General features: G+C 46.9%; 1 protein-coding gene across 1 annotated transcript in view; it reads right to left on the bottom strand.

The window, feature by feature from the left end:
* Txnrd3 (thioredoxin reductase 3) overlaps positions 1-22,976 on the bottom strand; it is a 47,018-nt gene extending 24,042 nt beyond the window's left edge. Inside the window, exons 1-11 of the mRNA XM_045152181.1 lie at positions 22,836-22,976; positions 21,001-21,453; positions 15,100-15,160; positions 13,658-13,767; positions 9,928-10,032; positions 8,619-8,691; positions 6,178-6,297; positions 4,704-4,846; positions 3,265-3,380; positions 2,059-2,284; positions 202-294 (exon numbers count right to left, since the gene is read on the bottom strand). Coding sequence (XP_045008116.1) covers positions 202-294; positions 2,059-2,284; positions 3,265-3,380; positions 4,704-4,846; positions 6,178-6,297; positions 8,619-8,691; positions 9,928-10,032; positions 13,658-13,767; positions 15,100-15,160; positions 21,001-21,453; positions 22,836-22,976 — 1,641 coding nt within the window. The remainder of the gene's footprint in view (positions 1-201; positions 295-2,058; positions 2,285-3,264; positions 3,381-4,703; positions 4,847-6,177; positions 6,298-8,618; positions 8,692-9,927; positions 10,033-13,657; positions 13,768-15,099; positions 15,161-21,000; positions 21,454-22,835) is intronic.
* Positions 22,977-23,408: the final 432 nt, after the last annotated feature.

Here is a 23,408-nt window from a genome sequence, read left to right as displayed (position 1 = left end):
CCCCACACATACGTTGCCATGGCATTCTTTATGTGTTACTGAAAACCCAAATGTCAACAGCCCAGCTGTCTCCATATTTATTATGTACTCTTACCAAAGAAGCAAAAGCATACTTATCTGAGTATAGTTTCTCCACAAGTCTCATCCCTGCTGGTGAACGAGTGCACCCACCCACTTACTGTTCATAAGCTTGACACGTACCGTGTTGTAGGTCCCTTCAATAGTTTCCGTCCCTTCAGTGGACTTGGCCACTACTTTCAACATGCCAGGGGAACCTTTCTCCAACTGCTGGACCTAGTAAGGACAAGCAAGGTACTGATTCCATCTGGGGTGACAGAGGTAAACTGTGTGGTGTGTGTGTGTGTTGTGATGTCATACACATACACACGTTTGTGTGCACCCAAGGTCTCTGACCTGGTCAGACACAGAACTTCCACATTCTACTTTCGGAGGCAGAACCCTATCCCTGAAATGGAGGCAGCATACCAGGGATGAAGGGGGCGTCCCAGGGGTGCACTCACTGAGTTGGGCCAGAGACTAGCAGGGCTCCAGGCAGACAATGAGTTTAAACTTTGTTTTGTTAATTTTTGGGGGGAGGTTTGAGGTAGGGTCTCACTCTAGCCCAGGCTGACCTGGAATTCACTATGTAGTCTCAGGGTGGCCTTGAACTCATAGCGATCCTCCTACCTCTGCCTCCCAAGTGTTAGCATGCACCACCACACCCAGCCTGTCTTTTTAAATTTAAAATACAGCAGGGGGTGGTTAGTCCCAGCACTCAGGAAGCAGAGGTAGGAGGGTCATGCAAGGCCACCCTGAGACTACAGAGTGAATTCGAGGTCAACCTGGACTAGAGTGAGACTCTACCTCAAAAAAAAAACAAAAAAAAAGACAACAAAATTAAAATGCTTATGTGGTACTCAAGGTAGAGTTTAGCAGCTGCCTAGTTGAGTGAGTGCTGAGCTCAGCAGGGACACGTGAGCAGGGCTTGTTTCTGAGAGCCATTAGTACTCACAGAGTATTTTTAACTCCTGGCCTCCAGCACAGACAGGGCTGCAGGGATGGCTTAGTGGTTAAGGCATTTGCCTACAAAGCCAAGGGACTCCGGTTCTATTCCCCAGAACCCACATAAGCCAGATGCACAAGGTGGTGCATGTTTCTCAAGTTGTTTGCAGTGGCTGGAGGCCCTGGCATGCCCATTCTCTCCCCCCCCCCCCTGACTCTCTCGAATAAATAAAACTTAAAAAAAAAATTCACAGACAGGAAGAGGGTCCAAGATAAAAACAAATGGGCCCCAGTGCTTGCAGTCTAAGTAGAGGTAGATGGGAAAACCACACAATGTGGGGCCACAAAAGCCAGAAAGGAAAGGCCTTCAAGCAGAGCGAACATCAACTTCACTGTGGGCCGCAGAAGCCCGGCAGCATGAGGACAGAGATGTGACTGCTGGGTGTCCTGACAGCAGCCTCCAGAGTGGCCGAGCTGGAAGCAGCTGAGACTGACCAGGTGTGAAGCAAGGCAGGAAGTTAGAAGTAGCAGGTATGGAATGGGTTTCTTGTTTTGTTTTGGAGTCAGAAAGGCAGGGGGGGCTTTTATCTAAGATGAGACATGCCTGGGAGACTCAGGGAAAGAGGGCAGCCAACTGAAGATAACATCTTTGAAAAGGTGAGAGAGAGTGACAGGAGGGGTCTCGGCCTTTAAGAAGAGCAAGGTCACCATCTCCAACATCCAGGGAGGGATAAAGGAAGCCATGTGTAGATCTGGGGGAGGAGACATTACTTTTTTAATATTTTATTTATTCATTCATTTATTTGAGAGAGAGAGAGAGGCAAATAGAAAGAGAGAATGGGTGCACCAGGACCTTCAGCCTCTGCAAACGAACTCCAGGCACATCCCCTTGTGCATCTGGCCTACATGGATCCTGGGGAATTGAACCGGGGTCCTTAGGCTTGACACGACTTGAGTGTAGACTAGTTTACTGAGTGAAATGAAGTAAGGAGGGGTATAATTTTAAAGTTAGTGAGAAAGAAAACAAAGGAAATTCCAAATATCATGCAGACTTACGGTCATAGGTACAAACTTCCTTAAGAACTTAACGCCATGCTGCTCCATGTAGGCCCCCACTTTCTCTGCCATTTCTTGATCAAAGCCACGGAGGAGGACTGAGCGCACCATGACTGTGACATCTAAGCCCAGGCCAGCGAGGAATCCCGCACACTCCAGAGCAACGTAGGAAGCGCCCACTATTAGCGTTTTGCCAGGGCAATAGGGCAGAGAGAAAAGATCGTCACTGAAAGAGAAAAGCTAAGGTGAGAGTTTGTAAGCAATAAACAGAAGGATCCAGGCCAACGTACAATGGCCTCTTGCTGGCTGGATGGCATCTGTGCTGGAGTGAGGAAACACTGACAGATCCAAATCTTCGGGTGTCTGCTGCACAGAGAATGGGGAGGAGAAAGCATACCCTAGGGTTTTCAAAATCAAATTACATCATGAACAAATTATTTACAAAAAAAGAAGAAAATTTCCATTTGTGTTAGAATGGCACATGCATGGTGTGTGTGGCATGTGGACCACAACAGTTTGATGAAAAATATATTTCCTAAGATGAGTCAGCTCAAAACAGTTTGAGTCACAGTGAAATAACACAAAATTTCTTATTTGACCCTCCACAGAAAACTCCAACAGAAGCTCGGGCTAGGAGTCAACCTTCTCCTGGCCCCTCGGCTTATTTCTACCCTGTGGACACTAAACCCCAGAGCTAGTCCTTGGTTACCTTTCTAAAAAGCCATTTATTTATTTATTTGCAAGCACAGAAAGAAAGAGAGGGAGGGAGGGAGACAATGGTCATGTCAGGGTTTCCAGCCACTGCAAATGAAATCCAGATGCATATGCCACTTTATGCATCTGGCTTTAAGTGAGTACTGGGGAATCAAACCTAGGTGCTGGGCTTTGCAGGCAATTGCCTTAACCACTGAGCCCTCTCTCCAGGCTCCCTTAGTTTTCCAGGCCCCCTTGGTTACCTCTGTGCTTTGGCCTCAGGAAGTTTGGGACAAAATCCTAGGTCATTTCCAGTGATAACCTGGAAACATGCATATTTGAGGTAAAAATTTTACCAATAACTTGATTCTTTTCTCCCCTTTGCCCCATTGTTTTAATCACTTAGCTTCTGGCATATGTCTAATTTTATCAACAACTCAAATCCTTTGTCAAATGAGTGAATAAGCTGGAAACACAAACATGCAATGTGTTAAGTGGTCTTCAGGATCTTACCTTGTGATACAGTATTCTTTATCTCCTTGGATTCCTAAGTACCGTGGCCTTTCCCCTGTTGCTATGACAAACTTTTCAGCGGTGTAAAAAGTTTCCTGTCCTTTTTTATTGGTTGCCTTGGGAAAAAAAGAAAACAAATCCCACTCATTAATAAACACTGCAAAGTGCCATTGGCACCCTCACGGGCTTCTCATTCAACAGCACTGATAGGTGTGCAGAACCCAAGTGTCCCATGACACACACCCTACAGACACACACGTCTTCACACAGCAGTCATGAAAGCCCTACTGGGGGCTGGGGTGGTGGAGGACAAAGACAAGGATGGTTTTCTCAGAAGGCATGGAGATGGGAAAGGAAGGGGCCAGGAAGAGAGAACAGCACACAGGGCAGCATGCAGGCCCGCAAGGAGCTGGGCTTTGGGGAATAGCAATGGCCAGACGCAACAGGAGAGGGGACTGGTGTTGGAGATGACATGGAAGACAGACCAGCGCCAAACATGAAGCCTTCAACAGTTCACGTAAAAAATCCAAAAGACAAGTGTATGACCAGTGGGGTGGAGGGTGGGGGGGCTGCTAAGGAGGGTCCTGGCAGACAAGCAAGTGTGGGCTGAGGAGGAAAAGGACATGAAGCTTGCCCTGGTGAGGAGGTGGCGCTGCGTGTCATTAGTAAATGAGCCTCACAGAGGAGGCAGGTTTGGAAGAGGAGGAGGGGCCTATTAAACCATTGTGCCAGGCATACTGCAAATTGAGAAATAAAACGAACTCGTATTGATACACAGAATTTTCTAAGAATAATGTAATTCAGATTGGCCCATGTAAGGTCTGCAGGGAGCAGTTTCTACTACAAAGTAAAATCGAGCCTTGTCAAGATTATCTCACAATATGTTTCCAAAGAAAAGCACAAAAATAAACTAGATGCTGAGGACAAAAGCTGATCACCGCTCATTATTTAAATTTTCTGTGGTCATCAAAATGATCTCCCCTTTTCTCATCTGCAGATCTCACCACGCACAAGCACTGCGCACACACAAATTGAGACTCTCTGGAACATTACACACTGGAGATTTAGTAACATTTTCATTTTCAAAAAACTTCTGCTGCCAAAATTCTTAGTCTTTGAACTTCTGTTTAGTCTAAATATTTCCTCATTTAAGATGCAATAAAATCAAAGGCAAATGATGATTTTAAAGTCAGAGTTCTCTAAAAGCCACATTCTATAATTTATCCAAACATATAATCAGCAAATAAAGGGGGAAACTGCATGTGAAGCCACACACACGTGTGTGTGTGTGTGTGTGTGTGTGTGTGTGTGCGCGTGCGCGCGCGCGCGCGTGCGCACACGCGCACACTAGCTGCCATCCTTTTACTGTGCTTTGTGAAATTTTTAGTTCAAGGCCAAATTCAAATGATTGTAAGGAAACGCAGTAAACAAGACAGTACCTTTATTTTATGATGTTCCACAAATTCTCCGTAGGAATTGACGTAGGCCACCCCTTTCTCCCTCATAGTCAGCCGGTAGCCCCAGTTCAGCGAGGCAATGTGGTTCTGAATGGCCTCCCTCATGGTCTCCCAGTTGTGCTTCACTGGAAAACGAACAGGGTGAGGCCAAGTGATGTCACCTGTGTTGTTTGTTAGCCTGAGTGTTTTTGAGGCAAGGTCTCTTTCTATAGCCAGGCTGGCTTCTGACTCACAATCCTCCTGCCCCGCCCCCTCTGGGATTACAAGTGTGTACCACCATGCCCAGAAAATTATATGTAACCACATATAAACCATATGTCTGCTAAGCAAAAGCAGAGGGAGGAGCAACCTCAGTCATCTGTGTGTCTGCTATGCTTGCTGCCTCTTCCCATGTTACAGTACAGAACAAGCACAAGAAGCAGACTGGAAAAGAACAAAATGGGAGAGGCCACGAGGACAGCATGCCTCCCATGGCGATCACCACAGTGTAAGGAGTGTAAGGAGGAGGACCAATTGTCAAAAAGCACTTCCCAGAGCCAGGCATGGTGGCTCACATCTTTAATCCCAGCACTCGGGAAAGAGAGGTAGAAAGACTGCCCTGAGTTCGAGGCCACCCTGAGAGTACATAATGAATCCCAGGTCAGCCTGGGCCAGAGTGAACTCAAAACAATGACAACAAAGCACTTTCCAGAACCCTCTCTGCACCACTGGGCCTCCTTAGGTGGGAAGCAATCCTCATGTTGAGGCAGGTGAAGGGGTCCCACCTCTTCCGGGGCACTGGGAGAGTAAGAAGCACTGTTAAGCACTGTTAAACTCGCGGTGTTAACAGTAAGTCCTTTAAGTTCTTTTTTTTTTTTTAATTTTTATTTATTTATTTGAGAGCGACAGACACAGAGAGAAAGACAGATAGAGGGAGAGAGAGAGAGAATGGGCGCGCCAGGGCCTCCAGCCTCTGCAAACGAACTCCAGACGCGTGCGCCCCCTTGTGCATCTGGCTAACGTGGGACCTGGGGAACCGAGCCTCGAACCGGGGTCCTTAGGCTTCACAGGCAAGCGCTTAACCACTACACCATCTCTCCAGCCCAAGTCCTTTAAGTTCTTAAGCTCTGCTTCTGATACTCATTTTCCTATAGACAAGCAAAGGGGTTGGGGGAGGGCCAATGACTGACTAGCAGCTGTTGGCTTGCAGTGGCAGGAGGCCCTGGTGTACCAGTTCTCGCTCTCTTTCTTAAATAAATATAGTTTTGAAAATCTGCAAGCAACCACCACTGTCTTTCACCTTCTGCTAAGGGTCAGGTGTCACCTCCCCTCCCCCACCTCCTGGCCGTAGGTCTGGTGCAGAGAGAACTAACACAAACTTATCAACTGAATTTCAAATTCATCACCGAAACAGGAACAGCCAGTCCATGCAGCATCTTGTGTTCATTCTCCCAGTCTGCTTCACACCCATACTCACCCTGCTGACTGTACTCCCAGCCGAACATCCTTGAGTCCTGCAAGGCCTGCCCCAGGAGGGCAGCCTGATGCATCAGTTTCTTAGGAATACAGCCTACATTTACACAGGTACCACCAAGGCCTGAGAAAGAAAACAACAGTTTCAATAATTCACGTGTGTGCGCGTGCATGTGCGTGTGTGTGTGTGTGTTTTCACACATCTGCATAGTGTTACTAAAACATAAAAACAAGATCAAATGATGGCAGAAATCCATGGAGACACAGTGAGCCACAGATGGACTGCACCTGCACAGTTCTGAGGGGCTCTAGACTCTCACTGGTGTCCGATGCAGAGCAGGATAAGAACTGCCTGTTACTGAGATGCGGCCCACAGGAAGGGAGGGAGGTACCAGGACCCCAACTCTCCTCTCCAGACGCCAAACTGGCCAAGCCCGGCTGGAAAGCAGAGCACCAGGCTGCCAGTGGATCGGGCCTGTGGGGCAGGAGCAGGGGCAGGGGCAGGCCATGTAGCAACTGAGAACACATCTGAAGCACACATCCCACCCAGGCCCCGCGGGAACAGAAATCCCAGAGAGCAGTGCTGTGTAAAGCGGAGCGCTAGGCTGCCAGTGGATCCGGCTTGTGAGGCAGACTGGGTAGCAACGGAAGGAGAACACATCGGAAGCACACATCCTACCCAGGCCCTGTGGGCTCTGGTTCACGGAGAAGAGTCTCCACACAGTCAGGAGAGCCTGTGGCACACAGCGAAGGGTCAGGGCTGCGGACACGCATGCTACTCATTCAACCAGTGGTGACACAAGCAACACCGTCCTTGAACTCAGCGATGATGTGGAAAATGGTTATGGCAAGTGCAGGTGACCAGGACCTGGCATGTAGACTGTGATGGCAACAGTATGAAAAAGTAAGCATGACTATCAAAATCTAAGGAAGAAGGGCTTAATGCTGGGGTCATGGAATATTCTTTCTTTTTGCAAAATTGTCCTGAATTACTTCTATATGAGCTTTCCAAAGTCTCCACTTGTTGACAATAACCTGAGGCTGCCTCCGTACCTAAGCTCAGTCTGTTTAACCTCCTGAGAGTACAATGCAGTTAAATGAGCTTGAAAACTCAGTAGCAGAGACCAATAAGCTAGAAAGGAGATATAAAGGGAATAGAAAGGGAGGGGGGACTTAATAGGATGGTATTGTATATATGTAAGTAGAAGAACAGATTAATGAGGGTCAAAAGGCCTAAGTGAGGTCAGGGGAAGAGGCTGAGTAAAGGAAAGGTAGAAGGAAGGCTAGTCAAAGTCTAAGAAGATATAAATAATTCATATGGAAACATGCTCTTTTGGACAATGGAACACTCAGGAGCCATAGATTGTCACTAGACAATTTTCAGTGCCAGAGACGGGATACCTTCCACTGAGTTGTTGGCCAGGGAGATCCCTGATGCCCCCAAAACATTACAGACCATTGCCAAGGCCCTTGGTTCCCCACCAGGAATAGATGTTAAGACCCTATTGCTGAAGACTCCACATACTTAGGCTGCAAGATCACTGAGAAATCCTGCTGAAGCTGAGTTGAAAACCTCCTCCATATAGACCACCTTACAGAAAGCTGGAAAAAGCCACACTATATACAGTTCAATGGGAGAGAGAGAAATCACCAGTGAAGATACTCAACAGTGGACACTTCAAGCCTTATATTTGGCCAGCCAGGCCAAATGAGCCAACGGGTGCAACAGTTGGCATGTCTATTATGGGGGAACCCAACTGCCCTCTAATTTGACTGGAGGCCTGCTCTGTGGGAGGGAATACATCCCTGATACTGAATATATTAATGCTATTCTCGCTTTTGGTTAGAGAAGTTTCTCTTTTCAGATGGCAGCAACCTTGGAATGACTCAGAAGGCACCATGGTGCTGAGAAGAAGTGAAAGAGGGGTGCTCAGCACTGCAATATCTCTATCACACCTTCCATGGCTCAGGGTCCATTGCAGAAGAGGTAGCAGAAAGAATGTAAGAGCCAAAGGGAGAGTAGGACTCCTTACAATGTGCTCTTCCAGACACAAAATGGCCGGGATATCCATGACCTCACAGTGTCTGACACTACCTACACAAGACCATCATAATAGGAAGAAGAGATCATGACACCAAAATAAAAGAGAGACTGATTGAGAGGGGGAAGGGATATGATGACAAGTAGAGTTTCAAAGAGGAAAATGGGAGGGGCAATACCATGGGATATTGTTTACAATTATGGAAGTTTTCAATAAAAAAATTAAATTAAAAAAGAAGCAATGCTATAAAGAGCAGGTGACAAGCTGAGTGTGGTGGCACACACCTGTAACTCCAACACTCACAGCGCTGAGGCAGGAGGGTTGCTGTTAGTTCAAAACCAGCCTTGGTCCCCCCAAAAATAAAGCAAAAACCAAGCATAAGATTACAAAGAAAGCAGCTCACCCCAGGATGTGCCCTGGGGCGACGGGACCACGAAGTCCAGCACCATGACTTTCTTTCCCAAGTTGGCAGCTTCCTACAAAAACAAATACACAGACATATAAAGATATCTTGTCACTTTCTCATCCCCAGTGTTTCTCTCCCTTAAATGACTAGTCTGTTTTGTGAAATAATGTGATCTTTTCTCTGAATTAAAGTTATTATAATAAAATCTTAAATTATAACATTTAAATTAACATTTTTTACATTTATTTTTACATTTTTTTGTGAGAAAGAGTATGTATGAGAAAGAGAGAGAATTGGCATGCCAGGGCCTCCAGCCACTGCAATCAAACTCCAGATACATGTGCCACCTTGTATACATGCATGACGTTGTGCATCTGGCTTACATGGGTTCTGGGGAGTTGAACCTGGGTCCTTTGACTTTGCAGGCAAGTGCTTTAACTGCTAAGCCATCTCTCCAGCCCTAAATTAGCTTTTGTCATCTATGGCTTTAATCCCAGCACCCAGGAGGCAGAAGTAGAAGGATCATTGAGTTTGAGGACAACCTGGTCCTACAGAGTGAGTTCCAGGTCTGCTTAGGCTAGAGGGAGACTCTACCTCAGGGGGGAAAAAATCATCTAGTGGTTTGCGAAATTAGTTCAGTCAGTGAAGTCCTTGCTTCAAAACCATGTGGTCCTGAGTTCAAGCCCCAGAACCTATGTTAGAAAAAGCCAGGCATGAGACTGGGAAGAATGGTCCCTGGGTAGTACCTATCACAGTCATGAGGACCTAGGCTCAGATTCCTGGCTTGTGTGTAAAAATGCCAACCATGGAGGCACGTGCCTATAACCCCAGCATTAGGAGGTGGAGATAGGAAAATCCCTAGGGTTTTCTGGCTAGCTAATCTGCTAGAATTGGCAAGGTTTGGGTTCAGTGAGAGGCCTTGTGTCTAAAAACAAGGTGCAACACGATTGAGGAGGACACCCACCATCAACCTCTGCCCTTTACATGTACACATACATCCACACATATGAATACATAACATACACACATGCATGCATGTAAAAAAAATCAACATGGTGGTACACGCCTATAACCCCAGCACAAGGGAGGCAGAAACGAGAACCCATGGGGCCACTGGTCAGCAAGTGCCTATTGGTGAGCTCCAGGCAAATGAGAGGTCCTGTTTCAGAAAAGATGGATGGCATTCCTGAACAGTGTTCATCTTCTGGCCCCCACATTCAACACAGCCACATGCAGTAAAAAACAATAATAATAATGAGTAATAACAAATAATAAAAAGTCACCTGAGCCTTGTTTGTGTTCATACCTTTGCACACGAGAGGCCACCAGAGCCACCACCAATGACAATGAGGTCATAATCGTGTGCTGAGTCTTCCTGAAGGAGCTTCTGCAGTAAGCCATTCTGATGAGCCTGTGGTTCACCAAAGGAGAATGAGCGCACAGTGTTCAAGCTGCTTACTTGCCCCACGTTCAAGCAGCATGGATTTCTTTTATTTAAAAACGGGGCTGGAGGGATGGCTTAGTGGTTAAGACGTTTGCCTGCAAAGCCAAAGGACCCAGATTCGATTTCCCAGGACACACATTAGCCAGATGCACATGGGGGTGCACGCATCTGGACTTCATTTGCAGTGGCTAGAGGCCCTGGCATGCCCATTCTTTCTTTCTCTCTCTCTCCCCCCTTTCTCTGTCAAATAAATAAAAATAAAAATATTTTTTAAATATTTGAAAAAAAAACAAGACCAGGGATGGTGGTGCATGCCTTTAGTCTCAGCACTCGGAAAGAGGAAGGAAGAGGACTACTGTGAGTTTGAGGCCACCCTCAAGAGACTACACAGTGAATTCCAGGTCAGCCTGGGCTAGAGTAAGAAACAAACAACAAAACCCTTGAAAGACCAAGGGGGGGCGGGGACAAGAACAGGGCCGGGTGAGTAGAGCACTTCTCTAGCAAATGCAAGGCCCTGGGATTAATGGAATTGCTATTTCAATAGCGTCCAACTAGCTGGAACTTAGGCTAAAGTGTACAAACTTCTGTCCACTGGGACTGCGCATCTGATAGCTCTGCATGGATCAAAGGAGGCAGAGGGCTGTGGTTTTGTGTCTCTGGCAAGCAAACTCATTTTCCTGAGTCGGATGACTAAATATTATGGTCAAGTGCAATGAAATTCCCACACGCCACTATTCACGTGCCTCACTCCTCTGTGCTGGCTTCATAAAACAGATTTTGCATATGTCACAGCGTTCTTCGTAACTTATAACTCGACCTGAGTGTGGCTGCACTGGTGTACGCCTTCATACACATCCTGGTGCTTCTTCCCCAGTGGCAGTGACGCTGGCTCTGCACGTGGCCTCTCTCTCAATCAGCTGTCTTGGTGAGAAGCAGCTCAGGGAAGGTTAGAGGCTGCAGGAGGGACTTCATGTAAAGCCACTGCTCTTCCCCTGCCTCGGCTTCACCGGCAGGATACACCATCCAGCCTTGCCTGTGATATGATTCGTAACTACTGGGACTCAGCCGACTCTGTGTGCGCTGAATAGTGCTTAGGTCAGCTTTAGGACACCCTAGAAAAGATTCCATCGGCCTTTTTATTTCAGGTGCCCACAGGGAAACCTCCTCTTAAGGATCTGCAACTCGGGCAAAGCCCTTCCCCGTGAAGTGGGTGTGTTCTCTGTGTCCCAGATCAACGCCCTGGCAGCATGTCAGCTTAGGCGTGCCACATGCTACTGAGAATGGCTTACCACCGGGCACACTGGCAGGTGGCTTTTAGGATTAACAGAGCTGGCTGCTGCCACTACTTAATGATGTTGACCTGAGACTAACATTTAGTCAGACACTCTTTTCCCAACCAAAATACAATTCTTAATATTTCAAACAAATATTAGGTCATTCACTAGTTACTAACACTTATAGACATATAAGATAAATTAGAACAAAATTTTAATAAAAATAACTATTAAAAAAACTATAAAATAAGGATCTTATTTAATAAACATCAAAGAGGATACACTCTGGAAACTGAATACAGGGCCTCATGCATACCAGGGAAGTGTTCTACTAATGATCCCCAGCCCCATTAAACATCAAGTTTTAATCTGTCACTACATCTAACTGAATGACTCTTGTTTCTTACATTCTAAGAATCAAAAAAAGTAAAAGCCAGGCCGGGTGTAGTGGTGCATACCTTTAATCCCAACATTAGGAAGGCAGAAGTAGGAGGATCACCGTGAGTTCGAGGCCACCTTCAGACTACATAGTGAATTATAGGTCAGCCTGAGCTAGAATGAGACCCCACCTTGAAAAAAAAAAAAAAAAGGTAAACACCATAGACTATGCAAAGTACCCCAGTGTTAGAATTCTAATTCCCTGGACAAAAATGTTTTGCTGACCTCTTCTTACTGGGAACAACCTTCACTTCTCCCCCAAGAGAAGGAAGAGGCCTGGCCCACCTGTGATGACCACCTATCGTCTGGCCTTGGTCTGGCCACCTCACTCCAGATCTTTTTGCTTCTGAGTTTCTGTTGTGTGAGCTTTTCCCGAGGAGACAGGCACTAGTGCCTAGTGCAGGAGGTAGGGCACCAACGATGGAGCAAAGTAAAGATTCCACCACGTCTACCTTTGTGAGCCCAGGAGCTTAAGTGGGTTGCTCCTAGAAGCATGGGTAACTTATGGACACTGAGCAACTGCTAACAGCTTCTATCTCTTCAAGGAAAGGTGGGCCATTTGTGCTGCCTCGTGAGTCATGAGCTGCTCCTGAGCCACGTGTCCCACCCAAATTGGGAGTATGGTAATAGTGGGCCCAGTCTTATGAGGGTCTGGTGCAGATAATCCCAGTAACTGACTTGCAGACAGCCGTGGCCGTGCTGTACAGGGAATGCCGTGTTCTAAAAGCCCCTGAAGTTCACTGGTGGAAAAGCTCATCCCCGTCACCCAGTCAGGGTCATCCATACCGACCTTAGGCTTTTCCAGTTTACAGCTTCCAAAAGACATGCGAACCAAGTGCTCAAAACCATCTTATTGGGCTGGAAGATGGCTCAGTGGTTAAAGGTGCTTGTTTGCAAAGCCGGAAAGCCTGACAGTCTGGGTTTGATTCGTCAGTAGTAAAGTCAAAGTGGCACATGGGTCTAGAGTTCATTTGCAGTAACAGGAGGCCCTGATGCACCCATCCACACTCTTTCTGTCTGCCTATTTCTGTCTCTCTTGAATAAATAAAAAATATAAAAAAATATATTGCCTTTAGAAGAGTCTGCGAGCAGGGCCGCACTGTAAACTGCTGTGAGTTGGAGCTGAGCTGGGGGATCATGCCCCAAGGGTAGAGTCATCCCTGGACAATTGCCTGAGAGGGCAAAGTCAGTGCACGAGAGGCTGGGAGCAAGGCCAAGCTGCCTGCCTTTAAAGCAGCAAAAAGCAAGGATGACCAAAATTTATTAACAAGACAAAGATAGCTGACTCCTTGGCAGGAGATGAACCATCCTTCACACAGCAGCCAGGGCCCAGAAGAAACCACAGAGAGGGACTGGCAAGATGAACAAGAGTACTGCTTCCTAGGGGAGCCTGACAACCTGGGCCAGGGTGATGGAGACAGACTCTGAGGAAACTCAATACACACCAAAGCAGAAATCCAGAAGCCGCTGAGAACTCAACCCTAAGTAGACTTAAAGCACACCCACAATGGCTCAGGGGATTTTACAGAAGAAGGGGTGGAAAGGATGTAGGAGACACAGGGTTGGAGGGAATGTCCAGAGACATAGCCCTCCCCACAATGACAGATGGGTGCTCTCCCAACTCATAACCCACAACTTCAGGGTGAATACCAGCAATCCCACTAAGAAGGGTCCTCAGTGCCATGGGGACAGGGAGGAGGGAAATGATGGTACCAACATATGATGTGTGCATACAAAGTTTCTACTTAGTAAAAATAATAAGGAAGAAGAAAGGAAGGCAGGGAGGGAGGGAGGGAGGGGGACATACACACAAAAATATCCTCTTTAATACTTTTTAAAAGAGAATTAGAACACAGCATTGACAAATACATTCTGATTACCTGGAATGTTCGGTCACATCCTCCCACATGCACTTTATTCACAAAAATATTAGGCACGGTTTTCTGATTAGTGATTTCCGACAGCACTTCCTGGAAGTTGGCACCATCATCTAAAGCATAAAATGTTACATAAAGACACTGTGAAGCGTCATGACATGCCCAGGCTCACGGGTCACACCCACAGGAGGCCAACTGTGCTCTGTAACTTTGAGATGAGACTCAAGATGGGATCTTATCATGCTATACCCTAAAAATAAAGATCTATCTATGGATTCTTTTCAAAATAAAGCCTTCTAGATTAGCTCTGGAGATAGGATGAGAGGGATGAGCACTCTTTAGCAGAGCATGTAACAAGATACAATCTGCTATAGCAACTACGAAAATACTTCCTACAATTACATCTGAAAAAATGCTATGAGCTTAGTCCAAATTGTACCCTCTACCTTGAAAGGCAAAACTTGTCTTGACTACTGGGACTTAACCCTTGACTTGTATAACTGGAATATTCTTTAGAAAAGCAAATGATGGGCAGGAGAGATGGCTTAGCAGTTAAGGCACTTGCCTGTGAAGCCAAAGGACCCAACTTCGGTTCCCCAGAACCCACATAAAGCCAGATGCATATGGTGTCACATGCATCTGGAGTTGGTCTGCAGTGGCTAAAGACCCTGGTGCAACCATTCTCTCCCCCCCACACATACCTGCTGCCTTTCTGCCTCATAAATAAATTTGTAAAATACTTTTTAAAAAAAGAAAATTAAAACATTCAAGAGTATTGTGTCTTAAGGCAAACTGGCCAAAAGCCAGTAGCTGGGAAGGTGAAGTCGCATTTTATTTGGTTACTACCATGTCCTGAATCCCTGCAAAGAACCTAGGTGTAACGAGTTCAATACATATCCCGACATGGATGACAAGAACTCAAAATTGTGAAGATAAAAACTCGACAGGTCTCTCCACCAATAATTCATAAGGGCAAAGGAGCAGATCCAGACATCACTGTAGCTTGATCTGGGCCTAGAATGTCAGCAGATACATCTGAAGTGCACGATTCAAGTTCGCAGTTTACTAAAAAGTAAAATTAATAAAGCTCACCTACTTCCTCCCCTTAAGTATGGGAAATTAAGAAAATCTAGACCAAATCATTTGTCATAAAGGTTCATTTTCTGCAGACAACCCACAGGTTTAAGAATAAATCGAACTGAGCAGATAGAAGTTAGCCTTAGCCGGGAGTGGTGGCGCACACCTTTAATCCCAGCACTCGGGAGGCAGAGGTAGGAGGACTGCCATGAGGTCGAGGCTACCCTGAGACTCCATAGTGAATTCCAGGTCAGCCTGGGCTACAGTAAGACCCTACCTCATAAAAAGAGAAAAAAAAAAAAAAAAGAAGTCAGCCTTGCTGGCACCTACCACAAGTACCACCACGTACAACCTAATAGTCTACTTACCGACTTGATCAAGTTCTAGGATGTTATAGTCAACTCCCAAGGAAGAAAAGAGTTCTTTAACCTGTAACAAAAATCGGTGTGAGGTTCAGTCTTACAAAAAAGCCTCCACAACTATGAAATGTGCCAATAGTATTTATGAGATGTCCAGAAGAAATATTCTTTAGGAACATGAGTTTATCCTTTCCTCTGCTCATTTCCCCAGAGTCTCTCCCCTTCTTTTTTCTCATTGTTTCCTTACACCCCACCTCTAACAACTTCTGCCCAAATCTCTTTGCTGGATCAGGCAGGCCCCTGGATGTCCCATGGGCACCTTGCCCCAAATCCAAGTCCTATTCTTCCACACACCTCTTCTGTGTTTCCTTCAACAGTCATTCTCTAACCACTAAGCTCCTAGGATGGGCCATCCCGGCTCTACGTCCATGAGACACCACCACGAACAAGATGCACTCAGCCTCTGGGGCAGAGGATCACAGTGACGCCTCAATCACACAGACACTGTGGAGCCTGGCTACTCAAGCAAGGCTGAGGGACTGCAGTGGGAATCACTGGAGGTCAGGATGCACACAGCATCAGGACCTGCAGCTGGGTCTGCACCACAGTCTCTGTGTGGTGTCACACCTCCCTCTCAGGCAATGTCTCAGGGCCACACTACTCTCCACTAACCAGTGACTGCGGTGACTAAGTCTTAGTCTCTGTATTGAACTGTTTGGTTTTCTAGTTCTCACAGCAGCTATTGAATTTGAGCCACCAGTGTTAGCTAAGTCCAAGAGTTCTCCATGCCATCAGCGTTGTCCCTTCTAGTTCCCCTGCAGCTGGTGTGGTCTTTCCAAGGTCACTGCAGCAGGTTCATGTTGCCTGACACTCGATACCCTTAGCCCTCGAGGTAATCCTGGCTCTGAGTCTAGCAGGGCAGACCCACTCCCTGGTAAAACATCTGGAACTGGGGAAGTTATTTGACAGCAACCATTTGAAGTCCTGCAAAGCTTCTAAGAGCATTCAGCAAATGGACAAACATTTATTCAAGAAAATCCATGAACTCCCTGGAAAAGTAGAGTCTAAGACCTGTGAACCCCATTCTGTCTCTTTCCTCTGCCAGCCAGAAGCCTAGGGTAATTCTACTTCAATTAAGTGTGGGCTCAAGCAATATCTCACCCAAATGGCAGGACACCAGCATCTGTCAGCCCACCCCACCTCTGAGTCACAGGGCATGGATGGCCAACAACATAAGGGCTCCCTTCCTCTACTCTGCCCCACTGGATCAAAGGCTGTACCCAGGTAGCGGATGGAGAGTCCCTGGCAACCCCAGCCCAGTCTACATGTAAGGTCAAATCCCAGGCTGGGGGCTACAGAGATGGCTTAGCGATTAGGCGCTTGCCTGTGAAGCCTAAGGACCCCGGTTCAAGGCTCGATTCCCCAGGTCTCACATTATCCAGATGCACAAGGGGGTGCACACATCTGGAGTTCATTTGCAGTGGCTGGAGGCCCTGGCACACCCATTCATTCTTTTTCTCCCTCTCCCTCTCTCTCTCTCCCTTCCTCCCTCTCTCTTTCTCTCTCTGTTTGTTGTTCTCAAATAAATAAATAAAAATAAAAAATATTTTTTAAAAATCCCAGACTGGGAATGGCAAACCCATAAGATTAGAGGCTATCAACTCAATCAGGAACCCTGATCATGATGTAGGTCACTGTCCCCACCCCTAGGGACAGGGCCCACAGGTTCTGCACAGGGAGAGGCAAACCATAATAGCAGAGAACTAATGACTGACTTCATTTGAAACAGTCAGTAGGGAGGTCCAAGCCCAAAGGTACTCATGACCACAATGGAGACTGTCTAGCAAGAAAAGAACCCATTAGAGGAGTTGCTTTTTTCAGATGGCAGTGACCTCTGGGATGACTCAAAGGGCACCAATAGTGCTCAGAAGAAGTGACAGAGGAGTGCTCAGCACTGAAACGTATCTATCATACCTTCCAAGGCTCAGAGTCCATTGTGGAAGAAGTAGCAGAAAGAATGTAAGAGCCAAAGGAAAGGTACCACTCCTTACAATGCAATCTTCTAGACACAAAATGACCTGGATATTCATGACCTCACAGTGCCTGACATTACCTACACTACACCATCGTAATAAGAAGAAAAGGTGATGATATCAAAATTAAAGAGAGGCTGATTGAGAGGGGGAGGGGATATGATGGAGAGTGGAGTTGCAAAGGGGAAAGTGGGGGGGGATTACTATTATTTATTGTCTATAATTATGGAAGTTGTCAATTTTAAAAAAAGAAAAGGTCACTGAGAAATCTTGCTGGAGCTGAACTGAAAACCTCTTACATGTAGACCAGCTGACAGAAAGCTGGAAAAAGTTACACTATATGCAGATCCATGGGAGAGAGAAAAGTCCTCAGTGGAGATAACAGTGGTCACTGCAAGCCTTAAGATGGGCCTGCCAGGCCACATGAGCCAACGGATACAATAGTGGCATGCTTGTTATGGGGGAACCAACTGCTCTCTAACTAAACTGGAAGTCTGCTCCACAGGAAGGAATACATACCTGATACTGAAAACCTATGATGACAGAAGTCATGAGCCTTAGGGGTGTAACACCTGCTGGTGTCTGGCTAAATGCATATACTATGCTAACCAAATTGCCCAGTAAGAACTTCTCTTAATGTTCATACTCATATATTAATGCTACTCTCACTTTTGGTTAGATAACCTTTTCTCAGATGGCAGTGACCTTGGGATGACTCAGAAGGCACCACAGCATTAAAAAGAAGTGATAGAGGAGTGCTCAGCACTGAAATATTTCTATCACATCTTCTAAGGCTCGGGGTCCATTGCAAAAGAGGTGGCGGAAAGAATGTAAGAACCAAAGGAAAGGTAGGACTCCTTATAACTGCTTCTCCAGACACAAAATGGCCTGGATATCCATGACCTCACAGTGCCTGGCACTACCTACACAAGACCATCATTAACAGGAGGAAAAGATGATGACATCAAAATAAAAGAGAGACTGATTGGGAGGGGGAGGGGATATGATGGAGAATGGAGTTGTAAAGGGTAAAGTGGGGCAATTGTCATGGCTTATTGTCTATAATTATGGAAGTTGTCAATAATAAAAATTTTAAAAATTAAAACATTTAAAAAAATTTTTTAAAGATAAAGTTTCTAAGTGAGACCCACAAGCCACACACCATGAAAACAGAGAAAGGGTCCCCTGCAAACTTCCAGAGAAAGAGTAAAAGAGGGCTGGAGAAGTAGCTTAGAAGTTAAGGCACTTGCCTATGAAGCCTAAGTACACATGTTCAACTCTCCAGGTCCCACATAAGGCAGACGCACAGTGATGCAAGAGTACAAGGTCACACAAGCATACAAAGTGGTGCACACATCAGGAGTTTGATTGCAGTGGCTAGAGACCCTGGCGTGTCAATTCTCTCTCTCTCTCTCTCTCTCTCTGTCTCTCACTCACTCACTCTCACTCTCACTCTCACTCTTGTTCTCACTCTCCTGCACATTAAAAAAAAAAAAAAAAAAAAGGCTAGTCTGTTGGGCTTGCTGGAAGGAAGGAAGGAGGGAAGGAAGGAAGGAAAGGAGGGAGGGAGAGGGTAAAAGAAAAGGCAAACCTGGAGGATATCCCAATGTATAACCAAAGGGCTATATCCCAAATGTATAAAGAGCACCTTCAAATCAGCACCAGAAAATAAAACAACACGAGACAAAAAGAAGCAGAAGACCGGGCTGGAGAGATGGCTTAGCGGTTAAATGCTTGCCTGTGAAGCCTAAGGACCCCGGTTTGAGGCTCGGTTCCCCAGGTCCCACGTTAGCCAGATGCACAAAGGGGCGCACACGTCTGTTGTTCGTTCGCAGAGGCTGGAAGCCCTGGCGCGCCCATTCTCTCTCTCTCTCTCCCTCTATCTGTCTTTCTCTCTGTGTCTGTCGCTCTCAAATAAATAAATAATAAAAAATGAACAAAAAATATTTTAAAAAAAAGAAGCAGAAGACCGAAATGTTTCACAAAAGGAAAAACCAAATGTGAACCATAAACCTACAGACCTCATTAGGGGAATGCAGAATCCAAGCCACAACCAAACACCATTAGCCACCAGAATGGCGAGATGAGAAATAGCAACATCAGCAAGAGAGACTTCCACACACTACCTAGTACAAGGGCAAACTGGCAAAACCGTTGGTGCTACCTTGAGGCCCTAAGGCCTGGCAATTCAGCTTAGAGATATCTACTGCTTGTGGCCTTCTAGCTTAGAGACATCTACCCCAGGTAAATCTTGCCTGCGCTCTGTGCCCTGTGCAATGTGCCCAAGAACAGGCACCCACCTGTACTGTTTTTAAGATCAAAATGCTACACTGGGTGTGGTGGCTCACACCTGTAATTTCAGCACCCAGGAGGTTGAGGCAGGAGGACTGCCAAAAGAAATAGTTAGACTCTGTCTCAAAAAAACAAAATTTAAAAAGGAGATGATAAATGATGTTATGATACAGTCTAAGGAATATCACAGCAATGAGAATTAATTAGGCTACAGGCACCAACATGCAGGGGAATCTAAATAGAACTGCTGAGGAAATGACTGTAGAACACGTGTGGCCCTAAACAGGCCAAAGAAACAAAATGTTGTTAGTGATATGTATGCATTTGGGACTCTGCAGTGGTTTATCCTGGGAGGGGAGCCCCCAAGAGGCTCTCAGCTACTAGCATCATTTTATTAGTCTTTAAAATGAACACCCAAGAAGCCGGGTATGGTGGCTCAAGAGTTTATTCCCAGCCCTCAGGAGACTGAGGCAGTTCAAGGCCAGCCTAAGCTACATAGTGAGTTCCATCAGCCTAAACTAGTGAGATCCTGTCTCAAAAACAAAATGAATGTATGTTCTTAAAAACATCTCTATTTATATTTTACATATTTTAAATATGTTATATATGTGAGTGTGTGTATGTGTGTGTGTATATATATATATATGGCAAACTTGACTAACATATTCTGTAACTTCAGGAGCCTAATGTAATAGGCCATACTTCCGCATATTACCTTCCATGTACCACTATTTCAATGTATTTTGTTTCTTGTGACAAGATCTCTTATGGTAGCTCAGGCTGGCTTCTCATAATCCTCCTGCTTCAGCCTCCAGCATCCTGTAATTTATAGGCCTACCCCACCATACTTGGCTTTTTTGTGCTTTGCGTGTGTGACGGTGCTAGGGATGGAACACAGGATCAGGGTCATGCCCATGTTAGTAGGTTCTACCACGAAACCAGCTCCTAGCCCTTGCTGTTCAGCTTTCTGATAATAAGTAAACTTTCAGGTACTGATTAGGCTCACCTTACAGGCAGCCTTCCAAAGGTTTACTTAGACTTCTAAGCAGATCATTTTTAAACTCGCATCTGTCTACACCACTGAAATAACACAGAAGGGTTGCCTAGCCCCAAAAGTTAAGCAGTGTGCACCAGTGCTTCAATTACCCATGCCTTCCTACTGTTCCCATGGTCCTGTTTTTCTCCTTTCAAAAGTGGAGGCCAAGGCTCCCCTAGTTCTGAAACCTAGTCACGAAGGTGGTTGGCCTGGGTTAACAAGCGGGGCCTGAAACCAACTCAGAGTCAGATTCCAACTCCTCGTTATCAACTTTTAAAAAGCCGCTTTAAAAACAAATAAATAAATAATAGCCGTTTTCAAGCCGGCCTTTAACCCCGGGACTGGAGGCTGGGGTAAGGGGGATCACCATGAGTTCGAGGCCAGCCTGGGACTACAGAGTGAGTTCCGGGTCAGCCTGGGCCAGAGTGAAAGTCTGCCTCAAAAACCAAACAAAAGTTGTTTCTTCTCTCGCTAAAGATAAATCCAGGAACCGGCCGGCAGGCTGCAGGCCCCCAGTGGCGGGCAGTCCCCGGCCGCCGCCGCCCCTACCCGCGTGCTGTGCGGACAGTAGCTCTTGCTGAAGATCATCACCCGGTTGCCCTCGATGAGGTCGCGCAGGCGGCGCCGCAGCTCCTCGCGGGCCTCGGACGCCGGGCGGCTGGTTCCCGGCGACGACAGGCGGGCGCGGCGGCCGGGCGGCGACATGGGCCCGCCGCGGACGCTGCCCAGACGGCGGTTGGGGACCACGCCAGCCTTGGCCGGCCCGGGCGACGTCTGCGCCCGCGGCGGCGGCGGCGACGGGGACGGCTGCTGCTCCAGGGCTTCGCTGTGCTCCCGGCCGCGCCGGGTCGGGCCTGCTGGGAAACGGAGGCGCGGCGGCCCCACGACGAGATCGCTGGCCGTCAGGGCGATCCCCGCTCGCTCCGCCCTGGCTGCGGGGGAGCTCGCGGCCTCAGCCCGTCCCCGCCTCCGACAAGCCCCGCCCCTTAGCGACCACGCCCCCTAGAGGCCACGCCCCATATGGCCACCTCCCCGAGAAGCCCCGCCCCCAAGGTGGTCAGGCCCCAAGCCTAGCCCAGCCCGCCTCCAAGAAGCCCCGCCCACCACGCCACTCTGTCTTCTTCCACCCAGTCCTCCGAGGGTGCCCACCCCCAGCATGAACACGCCTCCTAAAAAGCTTAATCCCGCCCCTCGAAAGTCCCGCCCTTAGGGAGACCCCGCCCCTGGCGCGACTAGGCAGCCCTGCACCCCCAGGGTATAGAAGTCACTTGGCCATTTTCAAAAGGGTGATGTTTCATACCCTCACTGCTATCATCATCATATATATTTTGTTTTGTTTTGTTTTTTCCAGGTAGGGTCTCACTCTAGCCCAGGCTGACCTGGAATTCACTCAGTAGTGTCAGGGAGGCCTCCAACTCAAGGCGATCCTCTTACCTCTCTGCCTCCAGAGCGCTGAGATTAAAGGTGTGCACCACCACGCCTGGCTTACATGATTATTATTATAACTACTGCCTCCTAGTCTCTGTGGAGCTGCCCACGTATGACCTCTGCTGTTAGCCTCCATTCCTAATAATGCACAACAGACCCCTGAATCCAGCTTCATGTACACAGATATGTTCAGGAAACATCGAGGACTCAACTTTATTTGGGGAAGTGTGAATAAATCCACCTATCTCTAGGAAAGACTAAGTGTGTGTTACTAGTGCTGAGGAAAAGTATCGCGTTTCTATTGTAGCACAGTCTTAACATGAGGGTCCTAGGTTGCTACTCCTCAGATCCAGAGGACATAGCATTCTGGAGCCACCCCAACAAAGAGACCCTAAAAACACCTGTGTCACAAGTTCTGTGGCCATAATTTGGGAGAGGGGCTAGAAAAGTTGTAGCCGGAAACCCTGAAGAGAGCCCTCACCCAAACCCAACCATTCTCACCTTTCACCCATGCTCCAGAAATAGGAGAAATCAATTTGTGTTATCTGCAGGCCAGAGTGGCAACCCCCCCCACACACACACACTCACAAATATGCCTCTGGTTTATCACCCAGGTCTTGGCATAAACAGTACCTTCTTGAAGACCCTTTGATGAATGCACCCATAGTCAAGTTCCTCTGGGCTTTATCACTTGACACATTCTAGTTTCTATAGGGAACAGAAAGCACATATATATATATGTCCATCCATCCTCCATCCATCCTAAGGGCTCATTTGAACTCCATATTGTAGAAAGGAATCTGTACATATGTGTTACAAATGGCCTAGCATGTACACAGGGTTAATGGTTTGTCCTGAGTCTACCTCCCCTCCCCCGTGGCCAGGTGGTTCCTGGAGGGATGCAGGACTGGTACTACAGACACTAACCAGACTCAGCCATCCTGGAAGTGCCTCACCCAGCTGACAAAAACAAAGTGGCGAAGATGATAAAGAGAGACGCCAACACTGTGGATCTCCAGAACCAGGCCGATCATTTGACCAGAGTCAAGACTGAACTCTGCAATGACGGGCTGCTTTGCTCTCATGGAGGGGTCCATGCCCTAAAATACAGCCGTCCATCTCATTCTAGCCAGCAAGAGATGAGATGGAGGGCTGTATTTTAGGGCATGAACCCCTCCATCAGATCTCCAGCTCTCTGAATAAAGCACAACCTACAGATTCATTTCCTGTTTCTACTCATTGGGATCTGTGGTGATACAAATACTGCTATCGCAGTTAGTTTCCTTATGACATATATTATCGCTATGGTTAATTATGTCCTATAGGGGCAGATAAGGGGATCCCACCTCTTCCTAGAGCACTGGGTAAATGTTTCACATTGCTTAAATCTGTTAAAAATCACTATTAGTGTTAATGATAAGTTATTGTAAGCACTCTTGTTGTTCATTTTCCCCGTCTGTAAATAAGCAAAGAGGTTGGGGAAGATGTAATCTGACTCCCTGATTGACAGTTGCTGGGCTCTCCCCAGC

The sequence above is a fragment of the Jaculus jaculus genome, chromosome 6 (assembly GCF_020740685.1).
Source record: "Jaculus jaculus isolate mJacJac1 chromosome 6, mJacJac1.mat.Y.cur, whole genome shotgun sequence".
Classification (NCBI taxonomy): Eukaryota; Metazoa; Chordata; class Mammalia; order Rodentia; family Dipodidae; genus Jaculus; species Jaculus jaculus.
This window is presented reverse-complemented; position numbering and strand designations above follow the sequence as displayed.